The sequence below is a fragment of the Rhodamnia argentea genome, chromosome 8, assembly GCF_020921035.1.
Source record: "Rhodamnia argentea isolate NSW1041297 chromosome 8, ASM2092103v1, whole genome shotgun sequence".
NCBI lineage: Eukaryota > Viridiplantae > Streptophyta > Magnoliopsida > Myrtales > Myrtaceae > Rhodamnia > Rhodamnia argentea.
The window spans coordinates 21,917,817-21,934,627 of NC_063157.1; the positions used below are offsets into that span (position 1 = coordinate 21,917,817).

General features: G+C 44.4%; 2 protein-coding genes across 4 annotated transcripts; both read right to left on the reverse strand.

Annotated features, from left to right (window-relative positions):
• Window positions 1-206: 206 nt before the first annotated feature.
• On the reverse strand, window positions 207-3,373 carry LOC115748106 (zinc finger CCCH domain-containing protein 29-like). 2 transcript variants are annotated; one of them, XM_030684510.2, is made up of 2 exons: window positions 3,119-3,373; window positions 207-2,545 (listed from the first exon to the last, which is right to left on the reverse strand). In XM_030684510.2, exon 2 carries the CDS (start codon window positions 2,534-2,536, stop codon window positions 569-571), a length of 1,968 nt encoding a protein of 655 aa, XP_030540370.1. In that variant the 5' UTR covers window positions 2,537-2,545; window positions 3,119-3,373; the 3' UTR covers window positions 207-568. The 2 variants fall into 2 exon arrangements, with proteins under 2 accessions (XP_030540370.1, XP_030540369.1); XM_030684509.2 differs by lacking the exon at window positions 3,119-3,373 and adding an exon at window positions 2,635-3,088.
• A 3,331-nt stretch (window positions 3,374-6,704) lies between these two features.
• On the reverse strand, window positions 6,705-12,316 carry LOC115748105 (protein SMAX1-LIKE 6). Of its 2 annotated transcripts, XM_048283759.1 has the most exons (4): window positions 11,024-12,316; window positions 9,171-9,414; window positions 8,703-8,904; window positions 6,705-8,618 (listed from the first exon to the last, which is right to left on the reverse strand). In XM_048283759.1, the coding sequence occupies exons 1-4, from the start codon at window positions 12,202-12,204 to the stop codon at window positions 7,006-7,008; spliced, it is 3,240 nt and encodes a 1,079-aa protein (XP_048139716.1). In that variant the 5' UTR covers window positions 12,205-12,316; the 3' UTR covers window positions 6,705-7,005. The 2 variants fall into 2 exon arrangements, with proteins under 2 accessions (XP_048139716.1, XP_030540368.1); XM_030684508.2 differs by having other exon boundaries at window positions 6,705-8,904; window positions 11,024-12,315.
• Window positions 12,317-16,811: the final 4,495 nt, after the last annotated feature.

Consider the following 16,811-nt stretch of genomic DNA (forward strand, 5'->3'; position numbering starts at 1 on the left):
AATGGCGTGTCGCCACCACGCCCATTGCCGCGAAGCAGCACAGTATTCAACTATGGTGATCGACAGGAACAGATAGTAATCAGGAAATTCAGAGGAAGCAGAGCAGAGAATCCAGCTTGTCAAGGCGCAAGAACAGAAAGAGAGATCTTTCAAGAAGCTATCTTTGTCTGATGGAAAGATACACGCAGGTTGACGAGGATTTAGGCTAGGAAAATAGAATAGCATCCCCATATAATTTGCCCGATGAAAGAAACATCAACACCCACCACACCCCCAACAGAGGGGATGAAAAATTAAAACAATACATACCAACAAAAGAATTTTTGCCTTCATCGTCTTAAGCCTCCTTCAAAAGCATCATCTAAGTTGGGCAAGAATCCAAATTCTTTTTCTTCCCCAAAGTTTTCCTGTCCAGCTAAGAGCCTGAATTCTCAAACTCAAAACTGTTTCCTTTCTTCCTCCAGCTATACTTTCTAAGGACATGCTGTTTGTAAGAATATAAAGAATGTCAAACTAGTCATCTTAAGCCATCAGGAGAGAGTGTTCACGTGGTGCTCTTTTGCTTTAATCATGCCACCATCTGCTCCTGTTCTATGTACAGATACTGTGGATACGCCTCAGGCGGAGACACATCCTTCACCAATGAACCAACCCACGACACATCTGGCTCATCAGCGCTGGGAGGTGCCACATTGTTTGGACTGTTACTTCTAAAGCCGAAGGAAGCAGACTTCCTAAGCTTGTTGAGCTCATCTCCTTGAATACCCCAATCCAACTTCCCATCAGGCGAGCCCCAGTCCGAAAGATTGGACATCCTAGGAGGAGAATTAGCAGGTCCCATGAGCCCAGACCGTTGACCCACAGCTCCCCGGTCAATGAAACTCTGGCTCCGCTTCGTCATAGCCGCGGACCGTGAATTCATGACTGCTGCAGCAACTGCACTGGATGAGTCGAACCCAAAGGAAGAGGTCTTCCTCACAGGGGATGAGGACAGGCCACCGGACGGGTAGCTCGCACGGAGTTGGTTCAAATTCGAAATCTGAAGCCCTGTGGGAGATTGCAATTGGGTAGGAGTCGATGCTTTCATCGACAGCCCCTGCAACGGAGACAAAAGAGAAGTGTCAAGAGATCCAAACACATCATCGAGGTTAGTGGGCTTTAGCTCTGTGGCTCTGCAAAATTCCTTGTTCCACAGAGAGGGCGACGAGAGACGAGAAATCTCTTCTATCAGTTGCTGCTGCTGAGAAGCTTGCTTTTCCAGCCCGAGCAATTCCAACTCCAAATCAAAGTCCCGTGCACTCAGAGCAGTCTTCAGCCGGCTGCCAGGAAGCTGCAAGCTTGGTGGGGTCAGGTTAATTTTGTTCTGCCACAAGTTCATGCCCTTGGGAGAAGATGAGGCAGCCAAAGGAGACATGGGTGGTGTCGAAGTAGCAGGCAAAGGCAAAGATGGTGAATTAAGAGATAATGGGCTCATGGTAGTCATGTCTAGGGCATTAGCTGAAAAGGACTTGGGTGAGGGCATAGCAGAACCTGTGGAAGCATACACGGGACGCAATTCTTCGGGCTTGTGAGCAAAGAAGCAAACTTTGCGAGTGCAACCGGTTTCATCCTTGCACAGCCGGGTACGGTATTGCGCTGGGTGCAGCCACGACTCAAAGACTCCATGAGCATACTCGCAAGCATCCCCCTTTGTGCATGAACCCTTGCGAAACTCAGGACAAGGGACGCAACTGTAAGGGTACTTGCGTGGGTCCCTCCTCCTCGCATTCTCCCCAGGGTGCACAAAAGGGCACTCGGTCCAGTCATGGGAGTAAGCCCTCGAGCAAGGCTTCACCTTGAAAGCGTACATCCGGAAATCATCGGTACTGTAGAACCCGTTGTTTATGTCAGGCAGCGAGATATCAACAGGATATTCTTTCTTCTCGCTTCCCTCCTTTGGAAGCGCGACTAGCTTCTCTTCTCCTTCTATGTCAAAGGATTGATCACCTTCCACAACATGGTTATCACCTTTCAGCAACGATTTAACAAACTTATTTCTGGAATTGCAGCGAGACCTCACGGCCAGGGCGAGCACATCGATGGGCTTATTTCCATTGCCATCTATGGAATTGATATCTGCTGAGGCCTCGATCAAGAGCTTCACAATTTCAAGTGAAGAACTGGACCCACCCGCGGCGGCACAATGGAGCGCAGTCACCTTGTCAGACCCACAAGACCTGTTGACATCAACTCTAGCAGTCTCGATTATATACTGCAAGACCTCAGCGCTTCCAAACAAAGCAGAGATCATCAACGGAGTCCTCTCCTCAAAACCCATCTTCTTCGAGCCAATTCTCCTACCATACCAAAAGCTGGCCTCATCAACGTCACAACCTTTCTCCTCAACTTCACTTTTGAACGACAAAAGATCGTCCGAGGCTGCCAATTCGAGCAAGGCAGAGCATTTACGGGGAGCTTCGCCATCCTTCTTGGAGAATTCGCCCTCCATGACAAAACTTGAGGGGAAAAGTTTGCTCTTCGAAGAACCGTTGCACATAATCGGCTCCTGCATAATTATGACCGCCAGATATTTAATGAACTCCTCAAATCATTCTTCACCAAAATCAGTACGCAAGCATGGTATCAGCAACCTACCAACATAGGAAGATGAGCTAACTCTAGTTTCGTATGTTCCAAAACAAGAAACCGAAATTTAAGGGAAACCAAATATGACCCAGAATTCCGTATAATATGCCTCACAACGCCTTAATTTCTCAACTAAGAAACAGAAAAATCGACGATATCAAAAGCAGAGGGAGATATTAAACTCCCTTAAAAAGAGTCAATCTCATCCGAAACAAAGACCTAGTCCAACAACATCACAATCCGTCCACGTTCCTTGCACGAAAAGGAACGTCAAGAACCCCACAGACAAGAACAAGTCCAAACAAGCAAACCCAACAAAACAAGATTCAAACTTTAACACCCATAAACAAACCCCTTCAAATTTCCTCGCCAACCCATCGACTGGAAACGCTTAATCCACCAACAACAACACTAAAGCAAGTCAAAATCCCGAAATCCACTTGGAAAACCAAAAGTAAGGGCCATTCCTCATCTTCAGAATCAAAGAAAGTACCTTATGAGAACGCCGGGTAGAAGAGAGCAAAGCAGATTCGACCTCCAAGTGATGATTCTCTCACAGGGAAAAAAAGAAGAAGCTAAAAAGAGGTGAGACCTCGAGTGACAAAGCAAAGGAGTGAGGTGAATCGGAATGATGCAAAGTTGAGGTTTTTATGTAAGTCTGTGGGGGGAGGAAAAGAGGAGGAGCTTTGGGTTGGGGGGAAAGAAGAAGGAAGGTGCGACTTTTCTTCCTCAATCCATAGGGCTCGTCGAAGTCAAAAAGCTTCAGAGGAGACTCCCTCTCTCGTCGATCGTTCCTTTCGGAAATGAAACTCCACATGAAATGAAAATTCAAATGCGGATTAATAATTTCGGGGTGGGTGGGTCCCACCTCCATTACGTTAATATCTAACCGCCTCAACGGGTAGTCCGTCGCCAGCAAAACACTAGCTTGAAGAAAGGGGGCCTTCCTCACGCGCCGTTGTTTCTGTCTTATGATGTTCCCTCCAATTTTAATTTACTCCCGGTTCTTCACTGGCAAATATTATTGAAAATCCACCAGAGCGAGCGGTGTGATTCTTCCTTCGTCATTTCAGCCTAATTTTTAATATTTCATGCATGCTATTAATCATGCAATTAGGGTGAACTTCCAAACCGGAATCTTCAAAGAAAGAAAGCCACGTTGTTTTTTTGCGTCATGCATAGTAGCTTTCGAGAGCCGCCGAAGATCGTGACATGGGGAAATTGTGTTGAAAGAAATGTTTGACTTCTTTGCCAGACGCAAGCTTAAAACTTTAAAGCGGCGTCGTGCACAAAATTTAAATTGATGAAGACCAAATGGGTTCGGTTAGGAGCATAGTCTAGGTCGTGCTTAAGTTTTTTCTTAAAGAAAGATCATTATAACAAACACCCTCGAGCAAATATCAATGTGAATATAAAAGACAGTTCTTTGCAATCCATTATGGCTTGAGAACGAAAGTTGGTGCCTTACAAATTAATTATGCAGTATCCAATTTATGTTAAAAGTCACTAGAAGACATATTATGAAGAAGCAACAATATTGGTATACATCAGACTTTCATTCATAATTCATAAATCGATCACATGTTCTTTTTCACAATGCGTCACTCATATCTTATCAGCACGTTCGGTTATCTTACTTGTATGTTCCTGTGTAAATTATTTCACTCGGGATTCCGAAAGGCGCCAGTACAATCGAAACGGAATTGGGGAAGACTTTTTTCCCTCAACTAAAACAAGTCACTTTACTGAAATTTTTAAATTTGCTGCTCCTTTTTCTTTTCGATGAAAAGATCTCGCTTAGTCTCGAAGTAGAACAATAAAATTCTCATTTTGAAACCAAAATGGAGGGTGAAAACAATCTCATGTTGCAATAATTAACAATCGAGTGCTCTCTCACTCACATTCTCTATTCATCCCGTAAAAATGGAAGAAAATGAAAAGGACTCATGCTAACTTTTCCACTTGCAAAATAATTAGGGAATAAACAAAATTCTTGGGAAAAGAAACATATTAAATGCGTGGGGGAGGGAAGGTGGGGTGCACGCGCAATGGGTGCGAGTGGGGGAGGACAAACGAGGAGAAAAGCCAGTGGAGTTTGGGCTGGGAGAGACGGAGAGAGACTGCAAAGCTGTCATGCTATGCGCGTTTCTTTCCTCATTTCCTTTTCATTTTTATATATACAATATATTAATATATATTATTTAATTTTTTTATTTTTTTAATTTTACCTTTTTAAAAAAAAAAGAAAAGGGAAAAAGAAAGAGAAAAAGAGAGGTGGGAGACAGAATGCGGCTGAGTCATCCTTCCACTGTGGAAAGTTTGAATTGAACCTTCCCAACCCCACCACCCCGACTTCCGTTTCGCCTTCTCTCATCACCAGACTCCACCATGCAATTTGCGTCCCTAAAATGGCCAAGCAAGCAAGCAAAGCCTATCCCTTCCCCCTTTTTCGCGCCCTTTAAAAAGCACAAAAAGATTGAAAGCAAAAACAAAGCCGCGTCTTCCGTGACGCACCCAAACTCTACTCCCCCCTTTCGAGCTCTCCCGCTACGAGGCTCGATTTCGTAAGAGCACATCGGGGAGAAAGGCCCCTCGTTCGAAGGGAAACCGTTTCCCGGCTTTCCGACGCCTGGATGTCGGAAAATTGATCGGCATACAGAAAGTGCTTTTTGTATGGACCGAAAACAACATGTTTAAATCGGGAGAAAACGGCTTCCTCTTTCCCCGTACCACCAAACAGTTGAAAACTAACTGTTGTCCTTGAAATTGGTTTCTGTATGGAAAATATTTTCATTTTATTGGGAAGCTTTCGGTGACAAAATGCTTCCTTCAAGAACGATTGATTACGGATATGTATGTTGGTCCGTTTTCGCATAGATTCACACTGGGTAAGTTGTCGATACGAAGGCGACGACACGACGAGATAAAGAATTTCCATTCTAAGAGAATCGAGGCATTCGTTTTGGGAAGAAGTATGTTGCCTAACGTCGTATGGATTGCCAGAAAATGTTTGGTCAGATCCAATCACAAGATGGGCCGGCCCAATTCGGGGAACTCAAGGACTAATTAGAAGCCCATCATGCTCGGGCCGAAATGAATGTGAAAGGTTCGAGTTAGGTGGCCTCCTTCTAACCAGAATTTCTCCAACCTTTGGCATTCGTTGCGCATATTATTTCTTCTCGGTATTTTTCTGCTAGAGTTCCCGCACGAGCAAATTAGGCATATTAATTCACATCCCTAATATCAAAGTGATTGAAAAGGCGATCTCAAACTCAAAAAAACGTACACATTTTGCTGATGGAAACAATCTAATCTACCTCGTCGAACAATCCGCGAATCTCTCACCTCCCCGAAATCGAACCGGCAAGACAATACAAGAGTATAGCATTCCTCCCACTTGCAACCCAATATCCAAAAAAATCTCTAATTTTAGCATTTATGATGATTATATCCAATTTTTTTTTTATCTCATAAAAAGCCTTTAACTTTTAATTTTGTCCCAATTCTATCACCATTAGCCTTCCGTCCATAATTACCTTTAATTAATCCTACCCGGTATTTCCATGTCGTTAATGAATTACAACTCAGCAAAGCCGATACAAAAAAGCTCAAGAACTTCTTTTTTGTTATTTGCTTCCATATATATTGCCGAGAGATACGTAATCACTCAAAAAGGCGCGTTTCGTATTCTCTTCAGCACTCAATAGCCTAAAGAATAGCTAGACATGCAATTATTTGCACGAACTATCTAAAATCTCGTTGTCCCCGAAACCCACTGTTTCTAAATTTCAAAAACTCACTAGTAAGTTCGGCGAAAAAATTCGAGTCATGTAGGATTAACTAACGGTGATCATGGACGGAAAGCTAACGGTGGTAGAATTGAGATAAAAAGTAAAAATTGAGAATTTTTTATGAGACAAATAAAAATTTCGGATATAATTGGGACATATGCTAAAGTTAAGGATTTTTTTGGGTATTAGATCTTGTAGAATTGGGATAAAAGTAAAAATTTTTGGATATAATTATCACAAATGCTAAAGTTAGAGATTTTTTTTTTTTGGGTATTAGGCCTAAGTTCTGCAGTAGATTTGCAATCATGGGTATAATTAATTATAGTTAATCAATGGAAGCATCGGTTGTGGAAAGTGATGCGGTTAATGATACAGACTAGACAACTGATTTTTGAGCAAGTAGAACATACACAAGCCCTTGACTGCAGATTATACATTATAAGATACACAAAACATAACCTGAAAAAGGACGCCCTCCTAAAACTATGGGATTGAACAGGCCAAACAAAGCTTCCCCCTATTGCACTATGTACGCTATACGCTACGGACATCAGTCAAAACTCAAAAGGGAATGAGCTAACCTATCGCATCAGTCGATGATGAGTTTCGTGGGAAGGCACGTTTGGGTCTCTTGCTCTTCCGACAAAAAGCCATCGCAAACTACGAGTTTCACAATGGAACGAGATGTGAGCTTGTGCCGCCTCTGGGCTTCTGCAAAATCCCGGCTCAGGGTCTGCTTCACCCAGTCTACTGCTGTTCTTTCACCGTCCGATAAGTAAGCGGCCGACAGTAATTGATCCATGACTTTCGAGTCGATTTCCAGCAGGCATTCAGAGCCGACAGCCTTGCAGAAACTCTCTTTGATCTCTTTGAGTATTTTCTCGGCAAGAGAAGCGAAGTCGTACGGTTTAAAGACCACCGTCGCATCCATCTGGTCCATGAAATCTAGCAACCACGCTTTGGAGTTATCATTCATAACATCACCGTCAGTGCTTCCTTCATCAGCATCTACCACTTCATTGCCTTCTGCTGGGAGATTCAAATCGAGATGTCTACTCGATGTCTTGTTAGCTCGCTTGACCACAGGTAAATTCTCGCGCAATACTACATTCCCATTTGAACCAGCGAGCTTTCTTTTGTTCACTTGTAGCTGGTTGGTGATGCTTATTCCTGATGTATTCGATACAAGGTGATTGTCAATCGCATTGTCTCCAAGAGCATCCTCAACCAATATCTTCATTTGGCAGCCCTTAGCTCCCAGAGCTCTCTCTTCCACAGATTTAGCAGATTCGTCCCCAGAATGTAGAGCTCCGTCGGCCTTGGTGAAAGTTGAAGTTGCCACAAACAATGCATTTTTTACACTGACTTCTCTTCCATGTGAGTCTGCAAATTTACCTGTCCAACGAGCCTGAGACAAGCTACTCTGAACCTGTTCATCAGCCTTGTCCACATTTTCAAGCAAGACAACAGACAAGGGTTTCTTCCTCATCTCCCCAGCAACGATATCCACAACAGTTTTTCCACGGTATTTCACATCATACTGATTCATTTCTTGACTTAAGGTTCTGTCGGCATGGCCACTTTCGTGTTCAGCATTTAGGTCCACAATGATAAGGTGCTCCTTGCTTCCATATAGTACCTCAGAGAGAGTGACGGCAGCCCTCCTTTTAGCAATTTTATCAAGACCAAGAAAAGTGAACCACATGTCCCCTCTAGAACCGGTCGACCGATTGTTGTTTCTTGATTGGCAAAGAGGAATTTTTTCGCTAATGACATTTATAGCCTCAACTTGCCTTCCAATCTTCTGCATGAGAGCTCCAGAGAGCAACTTGAAATCTCGCAGGCGAAGTGGATAGCAGGAGTCATGATACGAGCTAGACGACGACTCCACTAAACTTCTACAAGTGCTTCCGCTGAATAGATCGCCGCTAGTCGGTATTCTACAGTGACTGGGGTGCACACGCTGCTTCAATTCCTTATCATCAGGGGGAGAGCAAATTCCCAAGCCTAAACTCGTGGCCACAGAAGTCACAGAAGCAGGAGATGTTCGACTTTCATCATCGACGACTGAGTTGGACCCACTGAATTTGGGGGACGCAGCAACACCTGAGTCCCCCTTATCTTCCACTCTCGAAGGGTTCTCCCACAGCTTGGACAAGAAATTCTCCTTATTAGTCTTGGGAACTGGAGGAAGGTGGATGCCTAAATGTGAAGTCATCATCTTACGGGATTCTGTGGACATGCATGAACTGACACTCCTACATCTATTCTCCTGTGAAGAAGAATCTGTTTTCCAATTGAGGCTTTGATTATCAGTGGTCTCCCTTCTCTCCTCGGCAGGCTGGAGACCCACGACACTTTGAACTTCCGAACCCACCCGAAAATCATTTTGAAGCGGTTGACTTTTAGGAGAATGCCGACAACTTTCATCTGATTCATTTTGCAATTCAGCATCCATTGGGCTCCGCACTGGGCCGTCATCCTTCCCCTGCAGAAAAAAAGATACAATATGGCCATCAAAACAGATAAAAGATCGGTTTCACTGGATAGGCTATCCTTAGGATCTATAATCGAGACGCAAACTTAAAGTGCACCTTCAGTTCTCTAGGCAAAAGAAATAGCTTAAACTGGAACTACTTGTCATAGGCTATATAGACAGGAAAAAAAAAATGCTTTAAAACTACGATACAGACCCCAGATATTCTAGTGAACATGTCATGCAAAAGGCACACATACACAGGAAGCTATACACACCTTCACGTCAGTTCCCTTTATGCCAAGCTCAGCCATCTGCAACCATGAAGGCAGACTATTCTGATATCGATCCGCCACCGAAGCAGCACATCCTGCTTTTCTAGCAGCCACATTGTCTTGTTCACACTTGTCGTCGTATAGATGACAGGGCGTTACACACTGGTATGACATGCTCATCACAGCACTATTTAAGTCTGAGGATGTCGGGAAGAACCCCCCAAAAGGAACAAATGATTCCATCAAGCTGAATCAAATCCAAGTTAAAAACTAGCCAAGATTAGCATAACTACTACAAAGTCATATTATCAAGAAAATGCATATTTTTCACTTCAAGGGCTAAACATCAATCTGATTAATGGCAAATGGAGGCGATTTTTTAACTAAGGAAACTGTATCACAATTTAATTCCTTTAGTCAGTGGTACAATAATGGCTTAAAACTTGGATAAAAGAATATCGGAACACGGTTTTTCGGGGTCGATTTCCTTCCATCGTTTCATGGAATGGAAGTCAAAATCCCACTGTCACACAGTATTTTTAAATCTCTTACTTTAGCGTGCTGATATTTTCACATGTCATGGATGACTCAGCAGATATAAATATTTTCATTTGGTTAAATTGTTTTCGACTTACGGAGGTTAACTGGTCAATTTTCAGCTGTTTTGAACAAATTTGTCTCTATAATATAGTTTAAATAGACCAACTTATGAAGAACTAAGTAAGATCCATAAGATCTTCACACTCTATAATTACACGAGACATGACCTGAAAGGGAAGGTCTCAGACCTTTTCCGGAGACCTTTTCCACTAGAGAAATGATGAAATAGGACATAAAATCCCAAGAAGCCTAACAGTTCTGCTCTGGGTGGCAAGGTTTTGCTCTGTGTTTTTCCTTGGCCATTTCAACAGAGGAATTCATAGTAGATGATATTGGTCTAGAAGACACTTCATATTACAATTCGAAAAAATATTAGTCCGGGCTTATATCTTGCAAATCAGGTCATCTAGTAGAAGCACCCTCCTTCCTGACAGTAATCAGCCAAATTCAACCGCCTCTCTCCCTCTCACACACACACACACACACACACACACAAAATTTGTTGTAATGTGTCTCTGCAGCAAGGAGTAAAAAAAAAACCAAAACCATCTTGCCATGCGAGTTTCTTATACCTTTGTTCAAACTAACAGTATCATTTCAACTGAAGGTGATGAAAAATGATGAAAAGTTTAGAAATTTTGGACAAACATCAGTCATGTAATCAGAACAATGCATGATAGTGCTGGATTTAGTTCCTGGACTCTTTCCCGGCAAAATCTAAAAAGTACTCTGACCACTAACTTGGCAGAATTCTAGATCCAAGCAACACTGGAGCTGCATATTTTAAGGTACACTTGAATCCTTGAACTACAAGCCTAAAAAATTATGCCATTGATATACGTAAGACAATAAGGATAGATCAACAAGCCATCTAAGCACCACGAAAAAAAGTATATCTGTTCATTTAAATAAAGCATATCAAACTCAACTTATGGAAGTCTCTTACTTCCTCGGCATTTAAATAATTAAATGAACTCCCACCAGTCCATCTCAGAACACGTTTTACAAAAATTATGTGACTGTGATCGTAAAAGCAAAAAGAGAGGCACACAGCTACTACATACATGCACATGCTCAGGACCCTGCATTTTCATATGAGTAAAGATCAAGTAGAGGCCTCGGCCATAGAAACAGGATTCTTCAATCAAGACAGATCAAGAACCAAGGCTCACGTTTGAATCTCGATTTTAAGCATCGCTATTTCCGCAGGTAATATCAATCACGAGATAGCACAAACAAGACAGTCCACCACTTACCTCGACCTCGGGCAAGATTCAGCCACCGAAGGCTGCAGCGTCGTAATTGGCAGAATCTGCAAATCCCAATCCTTCTCAGCAGCTGGGAACTTACTCAAGAACTTGGAGTATGTGTCGTAGCTTGCTGCTGCCCCGATCAACCAGACCTTCCCCTTGTTCATCTCCAACAACCTCGTCAACCGGTCCACAACATAGCTCACCCCATCACCAATCAATGCCCTTAAATCACCAAAACTCACCACCACACCACTCCCCAGACACTGCCTTATCACACCACCCACCTCCTCGAATCTCACATCCACATACCCTTTATCGAAACCCTCTCCGACGAACTTGGGAACATCGTTCTCAATGGAAACCACGGTCAGCCCAGAAATCTCCTTAGGCAAAGACGACCCATCTTTTCTCTTATCAAGACATTCCACGAAGCTCTTGAGCGCTTCACAAGCGCATACGCCTACGAGCAGGGGATTCCTTCCCTTGGTCCTCACCATGACCTCCCCTATCCTCCGGACATTCTCGTCCCCGTCCGAGAACCCGGGGAAAACCGAGAAGGGGAAGTTGAAGGCGGGTCTGCTGGAAGCGGAACCAGGGCCCGAAGTCTCGCTCAGGTTGCACAAGAAGAGAGGTGGTGGGGCTCTGGATCGAGGGTACCTGAAGAGATGAGGCAAGGGGCGGACGATGGCGAGCTTTATCTCGGAGCTCCGAAAGCCCGCTTCCCCGAAGACCCGGCTGACGACCGGGTCGTCGAGGATCGAGAGCATCAAGTGCTGGAGCTCGACCTTGACGGCGTTGATGGAGGACTGGTTGGAGAGCTGGTGGTAGAGGTGGAAGTTCTCGGGCTGACGGCGCTGGTTGGCCTGGGAGCGCTTAATGGCGGCCATCAGCGAGTTGGACACGGGCGGGTCGTCGGTGGGCTGGCCCGAGGGGACACGGTCGAGGGAGACGCTGAGGCAGAGATCCAGGGCCTTGAACTGGAGGCGCGGGGAGTAGGCGGAGTTGCGGGCGCGGGCGCAGGCCTCGCGAAGGGCGGAAGACGGGAGGGAGAGGAGGGCGGAGACGGCGTGGAGCGACGTGGTCTGCCCGTGGCCCCGGCGGCGGGCGACGCCCACGGCCTCGTCCAGCGCGTGGGCCGCCTCGGGGGTTAAGCATTGCCTGGCCACACCGACCGGCGTAGGCATCGCCGGCGACCAGCAACCAAAAAAAAAAAAAAAGAAGAAGAAGAAGAAGGAGAAGAAATTAAAAAGAAATTAGATTGGAAAACTATATACAAAACGTGGAAAGGGGATGATGATATGATATGAAGGGAACTCTCGGTATTTAATAATCGAGCCCCCCAAAAATCCAAAAATTCTTGGCTTTTTCTTTCCTTTTTTTCGGGGGTTGGGGAGCTGAGAGTTCGGGTTCGTGTTTTTATGGGGGAAAATTTTAGAAAAAATGGAAAAAAACAAATTTTGGGCATAAATGTTCGTTTGCTCAGGCGAGGCGAGTATTAATTATTTATTAGCGGGTCGTGGGTTGGGGGGGGTGTTGCCGGGAGGAAGGAGATGGCTTTTTGGTGATTGTTGAGTGGGGAGGGCGACGGTGTGGCGCGGGGCCCGCCTCATCTCGTGGGCCCAGCCCACATCATATGACTCAGGCACAGCCGTGTAAGGACAAGCGGTTCCATGTTCCATACAGGGCCCCCCCACCACTCCAAATCTACGCTTCGATACAGGCTCCTTGTCTTTCGGAAAGGTGAAATCTACCGTGCCGGAACCTGTTAGCCTGCTCTGTCTGTCTTGCAATCCGTTGAGCACGACTCGTGTTTAGACACGCGAATGAATATGAAACAATAACAAAGCGAAAAATCTCGGACATAGATGTCGCCGGAAATGAAAATTGAGAATAGTGATTTCATATTACGCACTTTCCATCGGACATCATAGACTACCACGGGATCGCGTGGATACTTATAAAAAACAAAAACAAAAACAAAAAACTTGTTATGGGTTTCGAGTTTCGGGTTCCACGTACTTGGAACTCGGAATCTACCCGTCGGAATAAGTTTTCGATTTTTTGAACCTAGAACCCGATTGGTTTTCTACTGGTCCGGTTTGAGACTACAAGATCTACCGTGAAACCGTGCTCACATCTAGTCAAATACCGTGGAGATCTTGCACGCAACAAAGTGGTCACACGTGCCGTACCCGACCAATAAAAAAAAAATCACGAGAGGTTCCGCATTCATTCGACAACAAAAATTGATCGGGATGCACGTCACGCTACACGGCGAAATCTTTTTTTTTTTTTTTCTCAAAACGAGGAAGTGGAAGGAAATAGTAATATGCGGAGAATTCTCTAGAGAGTACCGAAAACATTGTGTGGAATTTCGGTTAAACAATCGGTAAAATCGATACCTAATACGGTCGACTTATTTAAAAAATACGATAAACTCTCACGCGTCGCTTTATTTATAGAATTTCCAGTAAAGAAGTAAGCACGATTGATTTCTGAAATGACCGGCTTATTTAAATAACCCATTAGTTTTTCAGTGACTCGAAATCGTACACGATTAAAAAAACAAGAAGAAGAAGAAGAAGAGCAAGCCGGTGACATATCGACGACGCAAATCAATGCGGAACTAATTTGTCAATCGAGAATCTCCGATCTATCTTCCTATCGGTATTCGACTCCTTGCTCACGAGGCCACTCGAATCGATCCGTTATTCAAAATTAAACTATTTTTTTCCCCCAATGAAATCTCGTTAAATTTATAGGACAAAAGCTTCGCCTTCTAATCCCAGGTAGTAAATATTGTAATGCATGCTTTCACATTTATTTTATTTAATTGTATTATTATTATTTTTATTTTATTTTAAAGTTTGGGATAGAATGGGTGGTGAATAGAGAGTATAGATTCTACCATATCTCAAGATCTTTCTGTGCACATCATCATCACATTGCTTTTTTCCGGAGAGAATGAGAGGGATGAGGAGATGCTGCGTCCACTTAAACTTTTGAGTGGGCCCACTCCCCACCCCCAATTAGTGCCCCTTTCTGCTGACGTGTAATTTCATCGAGTAACCATAGTCCCACCAGAAAAAATAAAATACATGCCCACGCATTTTCTCCCATTTACTTCGTCCTAACTTTCTTCGGCTCTGTTTACCATCAACATTTCAGGCTTCATTTTAGAGTAGCACCACGTATCACGAGTTCCACCTGTTTAATGTGTTTTTCGCATGCGCTAAATCCGCACGTTAATTCTCGACCAGTTAAGTAAATCGCGAGGCCGGCGAAAAGAGCACGAGCCACCGGGAATCTGCTGTGTCGAGAGGAGATTCGGTTGAATCAAAGGGCATAGAAAGAGAAGAAAAGAAAAGGAAAAAAAAAAAAGTGTTTTCGGATCTTTCGCTCGATTTGATTGCGATGAGTGAATATTTTACGATCAAATAATACGCCAAAAAGTCGGCTTTTGCACCTTTGTTAAGCCCCCGAAGACTCTCTTTCCGCGGCCAAAAAGGGAGAGTGAATACCTTCAAAAAGGGACAAATCAAAAAGAAGATAAAAAAGAAGGGGTTCCCAAGAATCTTTACCAACGTTTCGACGCAAAGACATCCCCCAACTCGCGAGCAAAGTAGTACTCGGGTGTGTCCGGCTCACGCAAAGCGCGGGTAACGATTCACCGTCAGATCGTGCGGATCCCCACCCAATCGAACGGTGCACGAGAGTTGGGCCCACATGAAACGGGACCCCCAAGCCGGGGCGAGTCCCGTCGGGTCGAGTTGGCTGAGTCAGCGGGCGAGTTCACCCACGGGGTGCCGTTTCTAATCTTTTGTAAAGGTTGAGAGGGACAAGAGGGGAGAGAGTCACCCTACACCCACCGCCACCACCACAAACGTATCCCTCATCATCATCTCTATCGCACCACACCACAACACAACACAAAAAACTCCAGATTGCGACAGCAGTTGGGGAGAGCCACCTAGGCCCAAAAAACCAAAAAGCAAAAAAATAAAAATAAAAAAAAATTCGTAGACCGCATCCACACCGCGACATGCAACCGACCGGTTTTCATCCTCGCAACCCGATCAAGTACCCCGCAGGTTAAAAATTTATTCGATCAGACTCGTGTTGAAGACACGTATCAGCATGACACGTGATATAAATTTCCCGATTCGTATCGGGTCGAGATGGGCCCCCCAACCAATCAAAGGTTTTATTTTCGAGCATCCACTCTCTCTCTCTCTCTAGAAGCCAAGGGACACGCCGAGGCGTCAAAAAAGGTAGTGATTTGATGTGTTCTTTGTTGGTTACCTCCCTTTGTTCGCTTTGGCAACCTTTTCAGCTGCTTTTTCCCCCACCTTCGCCCACCCCGAAAACAAATACCAAGCGACTGTCCTCAGATATTGCCTTTCCCAGCAAAAATTGAAAGATCGCCTCCCCACCACCACCCTCACCACCATAAAAAAAACAGTTGACTCGACCGAGTCAGAAGAACTCAGCTTTTTGGCGAAATAATCGTATCTGCTAAAAAGCTATTACGGCTCTGATTCATAAAGGCTCGTTCGAAATTATGATATACGTACGAATTATATTAGAGAAGCTTCACATTAAATAATTGATATAATGTGAAACAGCTAATATATCATGATTGGTTCATAACTCATTGACTTTTAAGTTTTTGAGTGAATGGAAATTCAATTGTATATATTGATAGGCTCAGTACCTGCACTCAATATATATATTGATCCATACTAGGGTTCTAATCGGAGTCGAGTCGATAAGATTGAACTCGATAAGATATTCGAGTAGCTCGAATTCAAGTTCGGTTTAAAATTAGATGAATCCAAGTCGGGGACCCAAATCGACACGGAGCGTCACCAAGTTGCCGTGTTAGCTTGGGGAACAAGCACACCCTAGGGCCGAGTCAGATCGCACGGGGAGGGAGAGGGACCAGAGGGTGGTCTCTGGAGGGAGGTGGGCACGTGCGAGGGTCTCTGTCCGCACAAGATCACACGGTTTGGGATGTAGGAAAGACGGAAAGATAAGGGCATGAGCAGGAACGAGGGAACAGCCTAAAATTGGAAGGTGGGGGGTGGTGGTGGTGGCGGGGGTTTGGTCTCGATGAATCGCCATAGCGGCACTCGTCGCTTTCGAACGTGCAATTCCTAGTGCTGCGTTGCCCTCTCGAACGGCCAAAGGGACACCCTGTCCAAACACCGTAGAAAGATGACAAGGATAGGCAAGAAAGAGAGGAAAAGAAGAGATTGGGCTGGGGAATCCGCCCGCCTATTGCAATTTGCCACTTGATTAGTGTCCTTCGTAGCGATTCCTTAGACCACGGGGCACCTGAATAAGGAGATAATTACAAAAAAAAAAAAAAAAGTCTTAAACATGTTGCATTTGTGATAATTTGATCCTAAACTTTTTAGTTTGACTAATTTAATCATAAACATTTTGTCAATTTATCGATGTAGTCGTTGACAATGATAACTTTCACAATTTTATTTTTCTTTCTCCTTTTTTTGTTTTCCTTCTTCTCCCTCCGCAATTGCCGGCCTTCTCAATCGCCGGGGATCGCCGAAAGGTCGCCCCTCGTCGGCATCCGGCAAGGCTCAACAAAGGTCGCCCCACGTCGGTGGGTGAGGATGAGCCTTGCTCTTGCTGGCTCTTGCTCGTGGCTAGTTGCTAGCCATCGAGAAGGCCAACAATCACAGAGGAAGAAGGGAAAAAAAAAAAAACAAAAGAACTATGAAAAATTACAAATTATCCATTCAGCGCCTATATTGTCATGTAGAATGAT